Raw genomic sequence first — 19,284 nt, forward strand, 5'->3', positions numbered from 1 at the left:
GATCTATTGTGTGACGTCATCACCAGCAAGAAAACATTACGAAAATGTTAAGGCCGTCGACTTTAATCATCTTGCCAAAAAGAACGAATTTAAGGCGATGTTAACAAAGTTTATGGCAAAAAGTTATATTCGATGCTAAAAGCAATCTACCCAGGCCTTAATATACTTGAGCAGGACAGACGAGGGTCTAATTGCAAGGTTCCCACATGTTACCACACAAGGGGGGCCAGCGCTTTTTCGCCCCAAAGAGTCGCGTACCCGAACCCCGCCCGACGTAGATTAGCAATTGCCAATTGTTTATCTACCAGAACCCCGCCCGACGTAGATTAACATTACCAATTGTTTATATACCAGAACCCCGCCCGACGTAGATTAACAATTGGCAATGACAATTGCTTTTCTATGAAACCACTCAGCCCCCCCCCTATACACAAAAGGGTTATGCAACCCTCATATTTCGAGACCTTGCGGCATGATTATTCAATGAAAATAGTTTATTTTCTTCTCCTTTTTATACGTACATATCTTTTCTTCTCCTTTTTATACGTATTTAAAATGATACAATTTCTAGAGGGCGCAAAGAGCGGTTACTAGTTTCTGTACTGTATACTAATAGTAAGTAGCACACGTATGTAGTCACTAGTACGGACGCCAGCCCAGCGAAGTACAAAGAAAAGAGGCGTGCGCAAGCAGGCAAGTGCTATTTACCATGGTACACAGCGGCGTAGCCAGGACTTATAATAGGAGGGGGCCCAGAAGGGACTTTCAAGGCATTTTCTCCTGTATTTTAGATAATTTCTCATACATTTACTTTATTTTTGGCTGCTAAAAGGGGGGGCCTAGGCCACCCCCCTGGCTACCCCTGGAAACTAGTAACTTCCTTAGTAACACTAGTTACCGAGGGTAAAAGCACAGGCTCGGTTCTTAGCATTAAGCTCTAAGTGTTTGTCCCCACAGCCTGCAAAGCCGAGCCCAGTCAATACGTATCTCTTATATATTATTGAATATAAACACTTTTTTATGTTATTTTTAACACTTTTAAACACTTATCTACGAAAGTCTGTGCATATCCACAGTTCAACTGACGCTTTGTGTGTGTTTATTATTTAACGTTGTTTGTTGTTTTGTTTGTTGGTTTTCTTGTTGGTGTCTCCTGTTGTAAAACCTTGGCGCACTGCCATAGAACTATCTCAATTGCCCGTGGCGATTGAATTGAAATCTGTTCATATCAGAAAAGAAAATAGCTAATTAAATAGGATTTACATGTGGATATGGTCTAAATATGCTTATTAGATGTGAAAAATGATATTAGATTTTTTTTGTCTCCTAACATTAAACTTTAGCGTTTTGCATTTTCTTAAATAAAGTATCGCTCTGTATTTCTCCAAAATAATTAGTCTTTAAATCGTTATGTCCAAATCTTTTGATCTAAGGTATTTTTGCTATTTCTAAACTATAGTCACGAGTACTAACATCGCAGTTTACATCTCAAAATTTCAATTACTTTTTGTCTGTGTGAGCTTGCGGTTGACTTGACGACGGTGACGTCACCTAGCGTACACGGAACGAGTGGTGTTGACAGGTGCGAGTCTATCCCGAGACCCGAAGACAACTAGCGCACTTTGTTGGCCTCCTTGGAAATTCAACCGGAACAATCGAGAAATCCTGTGTGTTGGCGTTTTGATAATTTGAAGGTTTCAGCTACGCAGAAAAAGAGGACCCGAAACTTAATGCGTGATAAGTTATCAAGAGATCAATGCCACTGACCCCGGTATCGATATTCACAGAAGGAAAAGTGCAAACAAACAGTGGTGGCTTAAAACTTCGGCAAGCTTCAACTACTCTACTTGCCAGGTCGGAGGATAGCGTGCTTCCGAAAATGCATGCAAGGCGGCGTGGGACTCCGTATGCGTACCGTTCTGCGATAACCTCAGCTTATGAGTAAAGCAAGTTTTGACTGGCAAGCCGCGGTTCTGTGCCTGTATTGGTAATAAAATACTAACTGTACGAGAAAGAAATAGAATAAGTAAGACATCGAGCTCGCAGTTAAACCGCAAGTCACAGGTGTGTGAAGGAGTAACATGGCATCGGTCGTGGAAACGAAAGCAAATGAAGACTCCGAAAAGTCTGAATTTTTAAACTGCACGAGACAAGGACGAAGAAATGCATTCGCAAAAATAGAGTGCGATTGTCAAAAGGGAAATCCGGACGCGACGGAACATGCTAAAGACTGCAGCGTCCTCGCGGAAAATGCCAAGACTCTTTGCGCTGAGGTGTGTGGAGAAAAAACTTAGCGTTAGCACAAATCGCGGGGAGCTTTCCAACGCATTCCAACCAAGAGTTGTGCTCCTTGTGCGGAATGGAATAGACACATAGACTTTAGAAAATGAGATTTATCGCGGTGACTAGCGATGGTCGTCTTTTGCGGAGTGGTTATTGCTCGATGGATATCCACACGGGGGACGTAGCCACTGTTTAAAGTGGCCTGCGAAGAGAGGGTGAAAGCTGGGTGAACAGGGATAAATGTGTATTCTTTATCGCATTTACTCGTTTACCCTTAACGCCGTAAAATAGTGATTATAGAATGAATTACATTTCCGATGGAAAAAATGATCTACCTGTCCAAAACTGTTTCTTGTTGCTGTTTGCTAAAGAAGCAATTTTGACAGACCGCGAAGGCTATTTCGTCAATAATCTGACGTATCCTCAAGCATAATTCGCAAATAGTCGTGTAGCCTGGTAGAATGGTGAAACGAGCACTGAAGAGGTCGACGGTTATAATTTTCTACGATCCGTCGAAACCTGACGATAACAATCAGGAGTGACACTGCCAATGCAGTTAAATACAAATACATTTCGGACTCTTGGATTTTATTTGAAAGCGATGAATTATTAAGGCATGTTTACTTGTGTATATCCTTGGGTCTAAAAGTGAGACAGAGCTTTTCATCCAGCGCTGCATAAATCACCTCTCCAAACATAGAAAAGGCCCTATTTTTTTATAAACCGTCACTTCTATAATAGATGAAATAGTTCTGTTTTTTATTCAATCTCCTTCGTGTCTTTCTGTCTTTTCCCTTTCTATTTATACTATGGGATCTCGAGAAATGAATCGAAATGCGCGGTTTGCATAAATTACAAACACTTTTTGAATACAAACTAGGCTTTACAAACAAAGAAGTATATTAAAAATACAGTAAATGTTTCTCTGTTTTCACGATTACTTTTTTCAACGTTTTTTTTCTTAGAGTTGAAGCCATGTATACCAAGAGATTAACATATTTTAAAGTCACCTTTCTAAAAGATGCGATTAGATTTCGTACCGATATTTGAGACAGTTTGCAGGGAAGCTGATAAGCACATTAAGCTTTGTTCGCCTTTCCTGATCCTTTTTCAAGTGAGTTTCCTTCTATAGAGAAGCCAAATACTAATGCTATGCCGCCGTTGAAAAATCTATAAATAAGCGCAAGGCCAATATTATCGACAATAGAATCCATTTGATAGTCATGTCAATTATGCCAGCTGTAAAAGCGCGAGCTCTTTGAACATCCAATACAAACCCATCCCCAGACAGCCCCTGTCAGTGGTTAGTTGCAACGAAAATCGCGGGCTCAGGGGATTCTGGGATTGCAAGAAATATATTCAAACAACCAAAGGATGGAAGGAGGGAAAAGTACTAGAACAAATGTAGTAGCCTTCCTTGCAGCGTGTTATTAATTTTCAGAGTAGTTCTTGTTTTCAGCATAACAAGGTGCTGGAACTGTGATCGCGACCATGAAAAACGCTTTTCTTCCCCCAACGATCAATATTCGACTATTTTTCTACCCACAACGCGATCATTTGGAGCTCTTCTCCCTCTGTCGAGTGTAATTGCCCTCAGAGAAATGGGAATCTTGGGATACTTGTGAGTATGATAAACAAAAAACAAGAATGGTGGTGTTTTAACACACCTCAGTACAGTAATGACCTCCTTTGCAGAGATTTCACTCGTCACGTATCACTCGCTTCCTCAACATTAAAGAAAGGAAAAGGAAACTAGCTACTGAGAATACTCAAAGAATTTTAGCTATAGAAGGTGTTAATAATGTAATAACCACCGTAGGATTTGAGAAAGACATATGACGTGCGCTTACAGGGCGAGACTAGTGTTATTGATTGCGTCTGGAGACATCACACGGACACACAATGCGTGGTCCGTCATACAATGATAAAATATAGATTTAGGCATTGCCTAAAAGCGATAACCTGACCATATTTTTGCACCCCCCTTGACACAAACATGACACATACCCAGTTTGGTTGTCATATAATGTTTCCTTTAAGAGATGAATATAGATATGACATCGGGATAGTTTTGCTTAAAAAGACGTCATCGATGACGTCACGCATAACGTGACCATATACGTCTCCTGACAAAGCTAAGGACGCGGTCATTAATTACTGGGGGGCGGGGGGCGGCTATTTCGCAAAACCCTGGGCTCAATAATTTTGGCCCCCACTTAAATACAAGCCCAGAAAATCGTGACCCCCCCTAGACCGGCCGCCCAAAAATTTGCACCACCCCCACCACATTTTTATATTCAATAATTATATCTCTTTAAAACCACAGAGACTTGATATGCATACTGAGTGTAACTGAATATAACCTTTACTAAAATATAGATCAACTAGCATGTCAATTTTGTCCTATTTAATTTAGATATGAATCTTTACTTTCGCTAGTTTAAGAGTGGCACAGAGATAAACAACAAATATTGGTGTCGCTAGAAAACGACGTCGTCGACAATTTTAACAAAGACATTTGAAACATTTTAAAGCATTCGTTTTGTTTAACTGATTTGAACGGGCAGCTTTGTCTGTTGAACCATGAGAGGGTTTCTCAAAATTTATTTATATAAAGACAAGATTTGGTACCTGAAAATTATGGAACTAGATATACAATAGTAGTAGGAAACATGTGAACTGAATAAAATGTTCATTTCAACAATGACTGTCTTGCTCAGTATTATATTAAAACCAGTGACCCCCCCTTTAATGACAGCCCCCAAAAACGTAGCCCCCTCCCAGTAATTAATGACCGCTCCCTAATGCTCAAAAACTCAATTAATATAATAAATAGTCAATTTGCATTCATATCTTTCTTCAAGACCTCTTTCCGGGTTTCTTTGCTGTTGATTTTTATTGATCCACTAAAGGCTAAGTATTAATACTAACCTTTGGATAAATCCACGCCATTGATTGGCTGATTAGTATAACTTGTGCTTTTCTTGCTATCTCAACCATATCTACACGCTATTTTTTCCGCATCGTAGAAGGCTTGCCTCATTGAATGCCAAAGACACTTTGTTTATTTTCTATTCTAGTCCAAGCAAATTACAGACAAAAGGGCAAAACCTGGTTTTTGAGGCTTGAAAAAGTAACAGGTAGGCTATTTATAGTTTTATGTACTTTTTACTTTGCTTAGAGACATTTTTTAAAACCGATTTAGAATGTGCATTAGAGCGTGTTACCATTGCTTTTGTATACTTAAATATGTTTCACAAAAAATGAGCCATTGTCGTCAGCCCTTTAATATTCCACAGAGGGGCAGAGGCAAAGTTCTTCCATATATCCGACTAATCCTGATTTAAATGGTGTTACCCCCTATTCGCATCCCTGTAGCTGCGAGCCTAGACATGCCAATATATAGAATTTCAATCTCAGATCGAAGACTTGTAGCCATGGAAGCATTGTAAGTGCCTTTTTTCTTGTGGTGTATTAGAAAGCCCTTGCATAATTGCGGGTTGACTGCCATATTTTCTCGCTTTATGAAAATTAATGACTCAACTTCTAAATTCAGCACTTACTGCATAGCTTCTAGTTCTCATTGATTTTACTTTAAGTTTACTTTTTCCTAAACAATTTCTTAATCTATATCTTCATTCCAGGCCTATTCCACCTCATGTAATAAAATGTTCTCTTAGTATTAAAATTTAGGCAAAACTTGGGAATCTGGAATCTGCGCTTTTATGGCACAATGCATCGATGCGGGTCAGCCTTGGCAGGCTAATTGTGGCTTGCGGAACAGAGAATGCATTTTAATGAATCATTATTATCTCTAAAATGTCTGTTGTTTGCGCATGCAGAACAACTTCAAACACCATCCATTATACGCTTAGAGACTCACACTACTGAACGATCAAGACGAGTTTAGTAATATTCCTCTAATGTATAAAGTGCTGAGTTTCTATGAACTCTACACCATTATCTGCGCTAGATTTAGGGAAGAAGTGCTAATAAATACCACCAACCTTACGCAATATGCTAGCCAATGGGGAAGAAGTGCTAATAAATACCACCAACCTTACGCAATATGCTAGCCAATGGGGAAGAAGTGCTAATAAATACCACCAACCTTACGCAATATGCTAGCCAATGGGGAAGAAGTGCTAATAAATACCACCAACCTTACGCAATATGCTAGCCAATGGGAAAGAAGTGCTAATAAATACCACCAACCTTACGCAATATGCTAGCCAATGCTAGCAAAAGTAACGCCTGTATTCACTTATTCCAAATAAGGTTGCACTTGGAGAATCCAAGTATCCCGCAGTGCTTCTTTGGTGTCAATTAAATTCTCAAATAAGCCTAAATTAAAAAAATTCTAGTTATGAAGTAGCGTTTATGTTCCTATACCTGTTTTCAAGGATAAGGATAAGCTATTTAAACGCCCCCATGAGCCAGTGCGGGCTATGACACATGGATTCCCTGGTGCAACCTCATTTGAACTAGCTTATAATGTGCTCACCATGCTTGTTTCCTGACAATAGGTGAGAGAGGGTCTATCGAAAAAAGTGCATGTTATAACTGTTCTTTCTCGATACAGTTCCCTGCGATGCTTTATACTGTTGTGGTGCTTGCGTGGCTGGCTCACATGACTACAGGCGAGCCGGCGCGTAAGTCGAAGTACCTCATCCAACCAAAAGATTGCACGCATTCCATCATGTACGATTGTTATGAGAAGGAGAAACCCAACCTAAAAGGAACTATCATCTGCTTGAATTTCACCGAGCAGATGCTAAAAGATCAGCTCAAAAATGCGGGAGGTTACAATCCGCGTTATATGGCCGCTAACCTGTACGAAGCGCTCAAGTTTGAGGACCCATCCGGTTGGACCTACACAACCACAACCGGTCCACCTTTGGAAGGCCAGCAGCCAATAAGCCGCCGTTTTAGATGGCCTTTGGAAGGCCCCAAGCGAATCATCCATCCAGACTCAACGGATGGACGTCATCGAATGAAGCGAATGATTGGAGGCGCAGGGGACTGCTGGGAGAAGGGCACACAAACACAAGGAAGTAGTAGGTATCATATGTGCACTTTCTGCCATAGGATCACACAGCTTCCAGACGGTCAGTTCCCGCGATATATTAACGAAGTCGTGTGTCGGCACTCACTGGGCGCGGCCTCAGGGGCCGTGGCGTCGGATCAGTTCTGCGTCGCAAATGCTGGAGAGTGCAGCCAAAAGGTTCTGAAGCTCGAGGGATTGATCTTCACGGGATATGAGCCGGCTCCTGATTTGGGAAACAATATCTATAAGCCGAAGTGGGAGACGACTACTCTGAACATCAGGTCGTGCTGTGATTGTGAGATGTATGGCAACATGTTAGCTATGATGAATTTTATAAACGGACTGTGAATAAGCAACAAAATCGTGCGAACAAGTGGGTCACTTGCTGAACTACTTTTTGCATGGGTTGGAAGCAAGATGGTTAACACATTTGCATTAAAGTTTTGCCATATTTGTAATAAGGTCCTACCACCTTTGTAATAAGGTCGTGCCACATGAGTAATAAGGTCGCGCCACATTTGTAATAAGGTCGTGCCACATTTGTAATAAGGTCGTGCCACATTTGTAATAAGGTCATACCACATTTGTAATAAGGTTTTGCCACATTTGTAATAAGGTCATACCACCTTTGTAATAAGGTCGCGCCACATTTGTAATAAGGTCATACCACATTTGTAATAAGGTCGTGCCACATTTGTAATAAGGTCCTACCACCTTTGTAATAAGGTCGCGCCACATTTGTAATAAGGTCAGGCCACATTTGTAATAAGGTCCTACCACATTTGTAATAAGGTCGTGCCACATTTGTAATAAGGTCGTGCCACATTTGTAATAAGGTCGTGCCACATTTGTAATAAGGTCAGGCCACATTTGTAATAAGGTCGTGCCACATTTGTAATAAGGTCGTACCACATTTGTAATAAAGTCGTGGCAAATGTTATAAGGTCGTGCCACATTTGTAATAAGGTCGTGCCACATTTGTAATAAGGTCGTGCCACATTTGTAATAAAGTCCTACCACATTTGTAATAAGGTCGCGCCACATTTGTAATAAGGTCGTGCCATATTTGTATTAAGGTCATACCACCTTTGTAATAAGGTCATACCACATTTGTAATAAGGTCATACCACATTTGTAATAAGGTTTTGCCACATTTGTAATGAGGTTTTGCCACATTTGTAATAAAGTCGTGCCCTATTTGGAATAATGTAAAGGTTCAGACTAAAACATTTTGAGAATAAAACATAATTTCTAAATATACGATTCAACAGTATGATGTTTTTTCGTCTCATATTACAGAACAAGGTACAAGGAAGGGTTTCAGTAGAGGGGTAAGGGAGGGGCACAGTAAGGGAGTAAGGTAAAGTAGAGGGGTAAGGGTGGGGCACAGTAAGGGAGTAAGGTAAAGTAGAGGGGTAAGGGAGGGGCACAGTAAGAAAGTCAGGTAAAGTAGAGGGGTAAGGGAGGGGCACAGTAAAGTAAGGGAGTAAGGTAAAGTAGAGGGGTAAGGGAGGGGCACAGTAAAGTAAGGGAGTAAGGTAAAGTAGAGGGGTAAGAGAGGGGCACAGTAAGGGAGTAAGGTAAAGTAGAGGGGTAAGGGAGGGGCACAGTAAGGCAGTAAGGTAAAGTAGAGGGGTAAGGGTGGGGCACAGTAAGGGAGTAAGGTAAAGTAGAGGGGTAAGGGAGGGGCACAGTAAGGGAGTAAGGTAAAGTAGAGGGGTAAGGGAGGGGCACAGTAAGGGAGTAAGGTAAAGTAGAGGGGTAAGAGAGGGGCACAGTAAGGGAGTAAGGTAAAGTAGAGGGGTAAGGGAGGGGCACAGTAAGGGAGTAAGGTAAAGTAGAGGGGTAAGGGAGGGGCACAGTAAGGGAGTAAGGTAAAGTAGAGGGGTAAGGGAGGGGCACAGTAAGGGAGTAAGGTAAAGTAGAGGGGTAAGAGAGGGGCACAGTAAGGGAGTAAGGTAAAGTAGAGGGGTAAGGGAGGGGCACAGTAAGGGAGTAAGGTAAAGTAGAGGGGTAAGGGAGGGGCACAGTAAGGGAGTAAGGTAAAGTAGAGGGGTAAGGGAGGGGCACAGTAAGGGAGTAAGGTAAAGTAGAGGGGTAAGGGAGGGGCACAGTAAGGGAGTAAGGTAAAGTAGAGGGGTAAGGGAGGGGCACAGTAAGGGAGTAAGGTAAAGTAGAGGGGAAAGGGAGGGGCACAGTAAGGGAGTAAGGTAAAGTAGAGGGGTAAGGGAGGGGCACAGTAAGGGAGTAAGGTAAAGTAGAGGGGTAAGGGAGGGGCACAGTAAGGGAGTAAGGTAAAGTAGAGGGGTAAGGGAGGGGCACAGTAAGGGAGTAAGGTAAAGTAGAGGGGTAAGGGAGGGGCACAGTAAGGGAGTAAGGTAAAGTAGAGGGGTAAGGGAAGGGCACAGTAAGGGAGTAAGGTAAAGTAGAGGGGTAAGGGAGGTGTTCAGTAAATACTAAAATCTTATAGTAAAAAAAGGATAGTATAGAACAGATCTGGATCGAGTAGTGGTAAATTAGAGGCTTAAAAACTAGAAATGAATAGATACACCTCTAAGGGCCAATCGTGGTTCTGTCTAAAACGTTATTCAAAACAAGTCTGGTTAAGAGGAATTCAAGCGTATGATAAGTATTGCTAGCTCCAAAATGTTGTTTATCTAAGTAAGCTGAAGACGAATCTAAAAACATTTAAGGCACGATCACTACTATTTGTTTGAACATAAAGAATCTCATTGGTCACTTGGCTTTAGACCTTTAATCTCATTGGTCACTTGGCTGTAGACCTTTAATCTCATTGTTCACTTGGCTTTAGAAATTTGAACCCACTTATTGAGTGCTTCACTCTTCGGTGGTTTTTCCGCTTACAAAAACAATTTCCCGTCTTGTGTCTCCGAGGTAAAAGGTCTATAACTATACAAGTATCAGCTGCTTTTCTGCATTTAACGATACGTCGATAGGCCTAAATAAACTAAAGGTGGGTGGCCGAGACTTTCAAAGACTGTGATTTAAAGGCGTGTCGTTCATAGTTGCCCGTACTTTTCTGTTCTACAGACTTTTAAAAAAGATAGAACTTGTGTCGAAATCAAGAAATATTTCTCCTTACAAATTATTGAACAAAATCTCAAATAAATAAGATATCTTCGTTTCCATGAAGAAGTTTGATGAATGAATATAACGATGTGTTAGAAAAATTGATAATAAAGGAATAAATATATTTAACTAGATGAAATCCGAACACTGAACACTAGGAAAAGCAGTTTCCCATGCAGCGAGAAAGATAACTATTCTATTTATGGTATTTGACAAATAAGTTTTAAAAGTATATGCAAAAATGCCAAGCATTTTAAAATCAAATACACGCTCGACTGCTTTTGTAGTGTTTTCATTAAAAACGACAATTTATTTTTTTCGGGGTCCGGTATCCATCAAACCGCAAAAGGAGGACTTTAGCCTCTCCAGTCCAGTCCAGTCCAGTCCAGTCCAGTCCAGTCCAGTCCCCCCCCCCCCCCCCCCCCCGACACCACGCGCCATCCTGCTCTGTGGCCCCTGTGATATATTTAATCGTCTTATCATAAGCATTTCTTTTCAGGTGAACAAGACTGGTGTGATTGGTGAGAACGCAACTCAGCATGAAGGTAAACGACCGCTCACGATGGACAAGCCTTGTATTTTTTTCCAATTTCTAAAATAACGAAAATGATTTTTTTAAACTAACATCTCTATTTGCGTGCTTCTATAGTTAACTTTCCTTGCTTGCTTCTACTTCCCTTTAATAAAACCTTAGATATATTCCTTTCTTTTATAAAACCTTAGATATATTCCTTTCTTTTATAAAACCTTAGATATATTCCTTTCTTTTATAAAACCTTAGATATATTCCTTTCTTTTCAAACTTGACTAATTGCTTGGTACACGAAGGGCAGACTGAGGGAAAAAACAGACATATGGTTTCTGGACTGTGTTTTCTAAGTACTGCATTATTATCCCCAGGCGATTATGCTGACTGCCCTTGTTCTCCTGCTTGGTCTCCTGGTTGCCCGCGCATCATCGTCCGCGAGGATCGTGCAGCCCAACAAGTGCACAAGCTACGTCATGTACGACTGCTTGGAGAAGGAATTGCCGCGCCTTGAAGGTTTGGTCTGTGTGAACGACACTGAGGAATTCCTCACCAGGAAGCTAAAGGACGTGGGTGGGTACAACCCGCGATATGTGGCAGCAAATCTGTACGAAGCACTAACCTTCGAGGACCCCTCTAACTACTACTTCCAAAAGACGACCCTCCCCGCGAGGAAGCGTCTCCCGAGCTTGATAAAAAGTAGATGCGGTAAGAGTTACTATTTGCCCGGCCATCCCTGCTACCAAGTGAAGTTTACTCCAACTCCACAACCGTACATTGAAAACAACCATACCAAACCGATCAGAGAACACTCAAAATTGCTAAAACCAACTCCAGCCGCCAAGGCTCTCAGACATGCAAAGAAGACTATGGAATGGCCTTTAGAAGAAACCGACCATCCGGAGCTGACGGTACCTTGGGCTGGCAAAAGAAGACGCGAGGCACGTGTTAGGCGGATGGCTGGCGAGCGCGTGCAGGGCTGTTATGGCAAGGGCACAAGGGTTTTGGGGAATAATCGCTATCACACGTGCAGCACGTGTCACATCATCTCGACGCTTCCCTCAAACCAGTTCCCGCGATATCTCAATGAAGCCGTGTGCCGTCACTCACTGGCCGCACATGCGTCAGGTGGACAGAAGGGTGAGACGCCATTTTGTTTCGCGAATGCTGGATACTGTGCACAGAAGATTATCAAGAGCGCTGGTCTCATTCTGGAAGGCTACAAGGAAGACCCTGTGTTAAGCAAGAGAATGGGCAAGAGCGTGCTGGTGCAGAAATGGAAGGAGACGACCCTGTCGATTCGCTCATGCTGCGACTGTGAGATCTACGACTCTACCAAGCAGCTATTAGGAATATTTGGAAAGAAGTAATGATAAAAGGGACACACCCTTTAAAATGTTTTCCCAATTTTGAATACTTTTGAAACAAAAAGTTTGATTCCAATGCAAATATAAAAGCTAATTTTACTCTTGCTGCCTTAGTTCTTATATTTAGACATTTCGAGGTTATACACAAATCACAGAAAACTTTAAAGGAAAGGGGGGATGGGGGAGGGTTAGAGCCTCTTGCCAAAGCTTACGATTTGTACATCTTGAAATTGCCGCTTATTGCACAATAAAATGACGACATGAGTTGGACTCCGGTTAACCCTGTTGTTGGTAGTGAAGAAAACGGTTAATTCTATGTGTGTATAAGGATGGAAAAAGTTTCTAGACGGATTTAGTGAACTATCAACAGAGCCGATTGAGCTTTATTGACCCGTGGTCAGTGAATTACTACTCCGAGTTGTCTAATTTATGAGCATTATCTAGCGAGTTGTCTAATTTATGAGCATTATCTAGCGAGTTGTCTCATTTATTAGCATTATCTAGCGAATTGTCTCATTTATTAGCATTATCTAGCGAATTGTCTCATTTATTAGCATTATCTAGCGAGTTTTCTCATTTATTAGCTAATTAAATTACCAGGAAGTAAATAAAATGATTGACGATTTTATCTCACACTCTTTAAAGATTCATTTACTTGTGACGAGTCGCACAAATTAGTAAAGCTTCACTTCACTTGGCCATGGACACCCAGCTATGCCTTCCTAGATCTTTCAATTCAATCAAAAATAATCTGTATTGACGTAACAAATGTGTAGACACGCCTTTACCATGCGCCGGTGCAATATTCCCGGGACAGGAAGTGACGATGCAATATTCCCGGGACAGGAAATGACTACACAAGGCCTTCCGCAGCAGCAAGATTAAAGAGGAAGTTCTCCATGATTGCTGTCAGCTTGCGCTGCCTGAGTCCATCTAAAGTGATCTTTGGCGGCTTGCCATCCTCCGTATCCACGCCGAGTTTCTGAAGGTTGTTCACGAGGTCTTTCGTTTTGTTTGTTAATTCCTGCAATGGGGAGGTAAGCGGAGAATGCAGTGTTTCCTCTGCAATTCACACGTCTATTCAGCTGATTTCATATAAAGAAAATTATGTAAAAGTTTAAGTCTTGTCCACAGAATGTCTTTTAAGCCTGACATTAATATAGATTTATAAAGAATAGGTAAATGGTCGTTTTTGTGTCTTCCGCCGTACAAAATCTTTCGAACCGCCCAAGAGCCTTGCACGTTCTATCTGAGTCAACCAAAATTCTTATCATATCTTTTGTTGCAAAAGCAGCGACGTCACGGAACATGATTTTCGCCGGCGTTGTGTAGACACTATAAGAGGGTTTTTTTTCGCGAGAAAGCGCCTACATGTGGGTTAATATCTTGATGAATATAGGCATGTACCTTAATAAATGCTTGGTCGGACATTTCTTCATTCTTACTGGCTTCCACCATGAACATTGCGATGTCTTTGTGCACCTTACCCATCTGGAAGGTCTCTAAAAACATGGTAGACATAGAATTACCATTTACCAGTGATCACAGTAACAAAGTAATCAAATAAAACCAGATTGTCTTTACACGTTGTGAGGAAAACAGGGCTTTCATTAACTTTCAGAGTAGGCGGTGGAGATTGATAAGAAGGGGGTGGAAGTTATTTTATCTTTTTAGTTAAAAAAACTTAAGTCGACTTTTTTTTAAGTGGCCGGCGCTCGGTGAAAAATAGCTGGCGCTTCCGCCGGCCGCCGGGACCTAATGGAACCCTTGGGAAAATATGCAGTTTTTCTTCAAATATTAAACGTATTATTAGTATTGTGCTTTACCTGAGTATAAGACATTTAAGATGGGGGAAGGAGTCTTCCTATCAAGCAATTTTAAACATTTACATTAGGCCTCACCTTTAGCGTGGGTAGGAATGGTGACTTCACCAGTTGCCACTGGGAAAGGGAATTAAAAATAATAAGCCTGTTGACCTTAAAGACTTCTGACAGAGCCAAATAAGGACTCGGTAAATATAGCTTGGGTTAATGTAAATGATAATTATTCTCCCAAAAACAAATAAAAAATCAAAGTTCTTTTGATAAGCTGTCACATCAGCATTCAGTTATTAGATATAACACAATACTCTATAATAACTAATAATGCTAATATTTCCAATAATAATATCACTTCCAAAACTTGTCCAGTAGAGTGAGCACTTTGGACAACCCACAGAAACACTTTTCACCTAGTCTCACTCTCCTATATTATCGGCTTTTCTATGTATTTTATCTTGTTCCAAAGGGGTGATTATCGTGAGAGAAGTCTCAAAGGTCTACTGTAAAATAATGTGTATTGGACGTTGTTTGAGCATTAATTTGTATACTTTACCATTCATGAGTAAGTCGTAAAGATCTGTTCTATTCTCTATGGATGCATCAGTGAAACCAGCGATGTAAGTAACTGAAGACTTAAGCTCCTCAATTTCATCCTCCTCTAAATCCACATATGGGTGCAAAATGGACCAGTTTTGCCTATGCCACACAAGTACTGGTAGAGTTCTAATTAAATAATTCATAGGATTAGGAAAGTGAGAGAAGAAATGCAACCAAAAGGTAGCAGCTAAAGGAGAGGGGGTAGAAAAGTGGCAGTAGCGAACCTAGGGGGATAGGGTTTAGGTGGTTTAAACTCCCTTTTGGCCTGCCAGAAAGCCATGTGTCAGAAATCCATATAGCGCTTGAAATGCCTACTTTCAAAAAATCTAATCGCTTTCTTACAACCCTTCAATGGAGCTCAAAGTTAACCCGAATGTTTCTCAATATCTTAATTTTATTCTACGAAAACGACAAAAAAATTAATCAGCGAAATTTTACATGGCGGCTAAAAAAAACAAAAAAGTTCAATTTCTTCATTTTGAAAGTATTAAATAGTCCCCGGAATGGCCCCTAAAACTAACAATCAACAAAAGAGATTGCTTTCATTTTTGGTAGGCTATAAGAAATAAGAGGTAGCTAATTACAATGGTAAAAATAAAATCCTTGCTTGCGTATGGATTTTTTTCAGGGGCAAATTTCAAAGTAGATAAATAACAGAGTGACTGAAAATAAAAACATGCCAATATCTCAGAATTCCTCTTATAGATTTTAATAAAACTTCCTCTAAGTGTCGACCAATGTCTGATGTACAATATCCTATAGCTTATTTGTTAAGAATTTTAGCTGTAGCCAACAAAATTTCGCGAATTGTGAATTTAATGGGTTCACTGTTCCCTTGCCATAGAAATAGCAATGCAATCACATGTTACATTAGTTCATCCCTAGCTACATGGCATGGCCAAATAGTTTGTTGATCCGATCCCTGTAGCAAAAGATACGAGTTGTGATTGACAGGATGGTTGGGAATTCGGGAAACTGTATCGAATCTCCTTAAGAGAGCTGACCTTGTAATGTCCAGGAGTGTCGGCAATCTTGGAGTGTAGACAGCAACCCTTTTCTTTAAAAGCAAGGCCGTGTAGACCAGAATTGTCTCTACTCCAAAGATGTTAACAACATCTGAAAAGATAAATAAGGCAGTATCACAATTCAATTAATGTATTCACTACTACACTAAGATTTAGAAAGTAGAATTACGTACACCAATATAATGCAACTAACAGAAAGAGAAGTGAGTCTATTTTGAAAATTTGAATACTCGTTTCAAAATTGGAAACTTCTCTGCAAATAATCAAATGCAATTTCAAATAATGGACTTAGAGGGACTCTAGGAGGCACGCTTGAACTGGTTTGATGGTAATTTTCATGCTCCCACACTTATGTCTTAAATTTCATAAAACACAGATGACACAATTTAAACCTTACTTAATGTTCTGACTGGATTGTGAGTACAATTACTTTAGTTGATGACTAATGTGCACACACCCTTGTTCATTCTGCTGCTATATCATGTTGCATGTGTACCCACCTTTTAGAGACTTTTCTAAAAATGCAGCCCTTGGATTGTACTCTTTGAGGTTAAACATGCTGCCATCCTCACTATCAGAGCAGATACCTTTAGTCAAGACAGACAGATACTGCTCCAGCATTTCAGCAGGGTTACCAGTATCAAGGAGTCCAGAGCTCAAGAGTCTAGTGAGGCTCCTGTACTTCTCAGGATGGAAATCCTAGCAAAGATACAATACAAGTTTTGATATTAAATCATATCTAAAACTGGCTTTTCTAAAGTTGGTAATAACTCTGAGCCCAATAGAAAATTTGTTTTCTGAAGCTAGAAATCTTATAAGTGGCAAAACCAGTTAGGTTTGTAGATACTATACAATAAAAGGGGTAGGGGCCGGGCAAACTAGATAATAAGCATAAAAAGGGGTTAAAGAAAAGAACAAAAATTCCAAGTCTGAACTGTTCCACTGAGCCTGACCAAAATTTTGGGTGTTAGATCCAGGGTTTTCCATAAGGCTCAACAGATAACACTTTTCATGCAAGGTGAGGCCTGTCATTTAATCCTGGATCTTTTTAACCCTATAAAGCTTATTCTACTATCTAACTCTTCAATGATTTTAACACATCTAAGTTTGCCACCCTTTAGACCGAAATCTTTCACCAAATGATACTGCCCTTCCCAATAGCTGACCACCAGCTTGGACAGTAATCTTGTGAAATCGAGTGAAATACAGTTAATATGTGAAAAGACCCAAGAGGGCTAATGTGGGTGAATACAGAGAATGTAGGAACATTCTTGCAAAAATTAGGCTTGTAATGAGGTCCAAAATCTTTGATACCTGCCTAATGCGGGTGACAGCTTGCCTTCACTGACCCTAATAGAGAGTCATTCCTTAGTACTGGCTGCCAGTGACCCTAACCCTAATCATCTGGATTATGGAAGGTAAACACTTTAAGATCTTTATTAATCTAGCCCATTTTATTAACTGACTCATTCCAATAACCCACCTTCGCCAATAAGACAACTGTGACATGAGTTACCTGGAATAAAAACACACCATGATGCAGTCAGTTCACTTTGGCCAGAACAGCAAAAGAGAGGTTCGGGTGGATGTGGCAACCGATAGCCAATCCCTGTGTTTTGTAGGGGATATATATATTATTTGCTCATATGAGAGGTTCCATGTGTGTAGTGAAAAAGGTATCTGGAACAACCTCAGAATACTCCAGAAAAATTGTTCTACAAAAGAACTTCACACCCTTTTTTAAAAGAATAAGGCATTAATACAAAGGAACGAAATCCTGTTTTGAGGTATTCATAAGTTTAGCAAGGGATCCTGCAGCACATGGGGACATACTGTAGATGTTCACACTTTTGTGACAGGTACAGTATTTTCCAATTGAGTATTGATTCTGATAATATTTTCTTAATTTGAAATGCCTGACAGTGTTTGAAATTCTTTGGTGCTATGATCTGGGTATTCAATGAAACAACAACCCCCTTCCCCCCCTAAAAGATCAGTTGGGGAACTTTTGGGGACCATTTCGGGTCCTGGGACCGTTTCAGGTCCCGGAATCATTCCGGGCCCTGTACAGTGCTGCTGTTTTGTCCGCACCTTAGGCATAACACTCGAGTTCTTCACGTCAGTAGTATATAGGTAATACCACTTTCTTTGAAGCTGCCCATAGCAAAAGGATACCAACTCCTGTCCTTTCTCAGAATTCAGACAGCATTTCCGCATCACTATCTGCCGGAAGGCAGGGGTGACCGCGGGAAAACACCAGGTCCACAGCACATCACCATTCGAGTCTTTCTCTACAAGGAAATCTATTACATTATGCGAGATCTATTACATCATGCTAGTGGTGCAGCACAAAACTTGAATGGAAATAGCTACAACAGAGTTAGTTTAAATCTGTTAATTACCAATTACAGAGAGCGAAGCGAGATCTCCGAGACCCGCCATCTTGGTCGAGGGAGACTGAGCGACTGATGAGCCCGCGATAATAAGAGATTACCCAGAAGGCATATCACGCCTCGTATAGACCACGTGGATAGAGTTGTGCTTGACTCATTTCTTGTCCAGGGGCCGGTGTTATCCACGGACAAAAGTTATCTATTGTATAGGATTTGTTAAGGATTTATCCGTTGGATAAGCATTTATCTATAGAAAACTCTTATCTGGCCTTCTAGGAACCGGCCACAGATATTCGCTTAATCCTTCGGCATTCAGTTATTTTTTTGTTTTGTATAGTGAAGTTATCATTCTGCGTTGAAGAAAGACAGAACGCAAGGTAGAGGGGATCAGCTAAAGAAGGAGAATGAGCCAAAGAGAAGAGAACGAATAGACGCCGCCCGCTGAGGTGAGAAAGGAGTAGGTACGAGATTTATAAGTAGGTACGCCAAAATACCTTATGACTCTATCGATATTTCCTAGTGAGAACATGTATAGGGGGGGGGGGGGGGGATTGGGTCATTTCATAGAACGGGCTGGGAGGCGCGCCGCGCCCCGCCGAGCCCCCCAGCCCCGTCTCATGCAGATGAGGCCCCGCGTAGATTAACAATTGGCAATTGTTTATCTACGTCAGGCGGGGTTCTGGTAGATAAACAATTGCCAATTGTTAATCTACGTCGGGCGGGGTTCGGGTAGATAAACAATTGGCAATCATTAATCTACGGCGGGACTGGGGACTTTCATAGAAACGAGAGGGACCCGCGCGGCGCCCCGCCGCGCCCCCCAGCCCGTCTTCCATGGCCGGGCGGAGTCCGGGTAGAAAAGAAATTGGCAATTGCCAATCTACGTCGGGCGGGGTTCGGGTAGGAAGGTCGGGCAGGGGCTTTCATAGAAACGAGAGGGACCCGCGCCGCGCCCCCGCCGCGCCCCCAGCCCGTTCTCCGTTGTTTTTTGTATGCCCTAGGGCATGCCCAACGCCTGGGGTATACCGTCTGGGGGCCTCGTGGGAGAGGGGTCTCTTAAAGCGTTTGCTTAAAGCGCCTCGCTTTAGGCGAGCCTAAAAGGGGGTGGCTGCCCCCCCTTGTGTGGTAACATGTGG

The 19,284-nt window shown here is 41.4% G+C and overlaps 3 protein-coding genes and 1 long non-coding RNA gene across 7 annotated transcripts; 2 read left to right on the top strand and 2 right to left on the bottom strand.

Annotated features, from left to right (window-relative positions):
- Positions 1-476: 476 nt before the first annotated feature.
- Positions 477-3,789, bottom strand: LOC125567922. Its single transcript, XR_007311905.1, has 2 exons — positions 3,324-3,789; positions 477-1,219 (listed from the first exon to the last, which is right to left on the bottom strand). It is a non-coding gene; the product is annotated as an uncharacterized LOC125567922 (long non-coding RNA).
- Positions 3,790-5,273: 1,484 nt separating this feature from the next.
- LOC5510525 lies at positions 5,274-7,992 on the top strand. 2 transcript variants are annotated; one of them, XR_007311904.1, is made up of 3 exons: positions 5,274-5,423; positions 6,866-7,814; positions 7,969-7,992. XR_007311904.1 is itself a non-coding variant. In XM_001630926.3 (2 exons), exon 2 carries the CDS (start codon positions 6,875-6,877, stop codon positions 7,676-7,678), a length of 804 nt encoding a protein of 267 aa, XP_001630976.3. In that variant the 5' UTR covers positions 5,274-5,423; positions 6,866-6,874; the 3' UTR covers positions 7,679-7,904. The 2 variants fall into 2 exon arrangements, 1 of the variants encoding a protein (XP_001630976.3); XM_001630926.3 differs by lacking the exon at positions 7,969-7,992 and having other exon boundaries at positions 6,866-7,904.
- A 2,174-nt stretch (positions 7,993-10,166) lies between these two features.
- On the top strand, positions 10,167-12,583 carry LOC5510534. Its single transcript, XM_001630927.3, has 3 exons — positions 10,167-10,304; positions 10,920-10,965; positions 11,321-12,583. The coding sequence occupies exons 2-3, from the start codon at positions 10,960-10,962 to the stop codon at positions 12,314-12,316; spliced, it is 1,002 nt and encodes a 333-aa protein (XP_001630977.2). The 5' UTR covers positions 10,167-10,304; positions 10,920-10,959; the 3' UTR covers positions 12,317-12,583.
- Positions 12,584-12,941: 358 nt separating this feature from the next.
- LOC5510536 (DENN domain-containing protein 10) lies at positions 12,942-18,254 on the bottom strand. 3 transcript variants are annotated; one of them, XM_032379720.2, is made up of 9 exons: positions 18,158-18,254; positions 17,847-18,046; positions 17,239-17,271; positions 16,256-16,454; positions 15,735-15,846; positions 14,687-14,856; positions 14,215-14,253; positions 13,721-13,815; positions 12,942-13,337 (listed from the first exon to the last, which is right to left on the bottom strand). In XM_032379720.2, exons 1-9 carry the CDS (start codon positions 18,195-18,197, stop codon positions 13,167-13,169), a joined length of 1,059 nt encoding a protein of 352 aa, XP_032235611.2. In that variant the 5' UTR covers positions 18,198-18,254; the 3' UTR covers positions 12,942-13,166. The 3 variants fall into 3 exon arrangements, with proteins under 3 accessions (XP_032235611.2, XP_048584913.1, XP_001631005.3); XM_048728956.1 differs by having other exon boundaries at positions 16,343-16,454; positions 17,847-18,058; positions 18,158-18,205; XM_001630955.3 differs by having other exon boundaries at positions 17,847-18,058; positions 18,158-18,205.
- Between the last annotated feature and the right edge of the window lie 1,030 nt (positions 18,255-19,284).

The sequence above is a fragment of the Nematostella vectensis genome, chromosome 6 (genome assembly GCF_932526225.1).
Source record: "Nematostella vectensis chromosome 6, jaNemVect1.1, whole genome shotgun sequence".
Classification (NCBI taxonomy): Eukaryota; Metazoa; Cnidaria; class Anthozoa; order Actiniaria; family Edwardsiidae; genus Nematostella; species Nematostella vectensis.